At 65.9% G+C, this 979-nt stretch overlaps 1 protein-coding gene across 1 annotated transcript in view; it reads left to right on the top strand.

Moving 5' to 3' along the window:
- LOC104461801 (E3 ubiquitin-protein ligase DTX1-like) overlaps positions 1–975 on the top strand; it is a gene marked incomplete at its 3' end in the record, with an annotated part of 1,457 nt that extends 482 nt beyond the window's left edge. Inside the window, exons 3-6 of the mRNA XM_010073517.1 lie at positions 217–283; positions 418–582; positions 660–821; positions 892–975. Coding sequence (XP_010071819.1) covers positions 217–283; positions 418–582; positions 660–821; positions 892–975 — 478 coding nt within the window. The remainder of the gene's footprint in view (positions 1–216; positions 284–417; positions 583–659; positions 822–891) is intronic.
- Positions 976–979: the final 4 nt, after the last annotated feature.

Here is a 979-nt window from a genome sequence, read left to right as displayed (position 1 = left end):
GTGCCCTCGGCTGTGCCAGCCCCTGCCGGAGGGGAAACAGAGGCACGGCCCTGCTGCTGGCAGTGGTGGTGGGACCCCCAGGGGTTTTCCCAGGGGATTTGGGGTGATGCTCTCTGTGTCACATGCTGGCACCCCCCTGCCTTGTGCTGTCCCCATCCCGGTGGCAGGGTGTTGGGGACACTGTGAGCAGACTCTGATCGTGTCCCCCTCACCCACCACAGGCAAGACCCCCGAGGACGTGGTGCGCCGCTACGTCCAGAAGGTGAAGAACCCCCCGGACGAGGTGAGGGCCCCCCCCGGACACCCCGGCTGGGTGTCACTGGGGTCGGGCACGGGAGACAGGGGACGGGCAGGCCCCCACGGTGGGCAGTTTGGGGGTGCTCTCCCCATGGTAGCAGGATGCTAACGCCCGTCCCCCCGTGCTTTTTTTCCATCTGCATGGAGCGGCGGGTTACCTCCTCGGGGTACGAGGGGGTGCTGACCCCCCGCGGCATCAAGCCGGAGCTGGTGGGCAAACTGGGCAAGTGTGGGCACATGTACCACCTGCTCTGCCTGCTCGCCATGTACAACAACGGCAACAAGGTCAGCCGGGACCCCCCTTGGGGATGGGGGGTGGCAAGGGGGAGAGCTGGCCCTGACACCCGCGGGTCCCCACGCAGGATGGCAGCCTGCAGTGCCCCACGTGTAAGGCCATCTATGGGGAGAAGACGGGGACGCAGCCCCCTGGGAAGATGGAGTTCCATCTCATCCCCCACTCGCTCCCCGGTTACACTGACTCCAAAACCATCCGGATTGTCTACGACATCCCCACCGGCATCCAGGTGAGGAATGGGATGGGATCGGGATGGGTGCCCCCTTGCCACCCACTCCCCCTATTTTTTATCCCCCCAGGGCCCCGAGCACCCCAATCCTGGGAAGAGGTTCACGGCGCGTGGGTTCCCGCGGCACTGCTACCTGCCCGACAATGAGAAGGGACGGA

The sequence above is a fragment of the Pterocles gutturalis genome, unplaced genomic scaffold (genome assembly GCF_000699245.1).
Source record: "Pterocles gutturalis isolate BGI_N339 unplaced genomic scaffold, ASM69924v1 scaffold21277, whole genome shotgun sequence".
Taxonomy (NCBI): domain Eukaryota; kingdom Metazoa; phylum Chordata; class Aves; order Pterocliformes; family Pteroclidae; genus Pterocles; species Pterocles gutturalis.
This window is presented reverse-complemented; position numbering and strand designations above follow the sequence as displayed.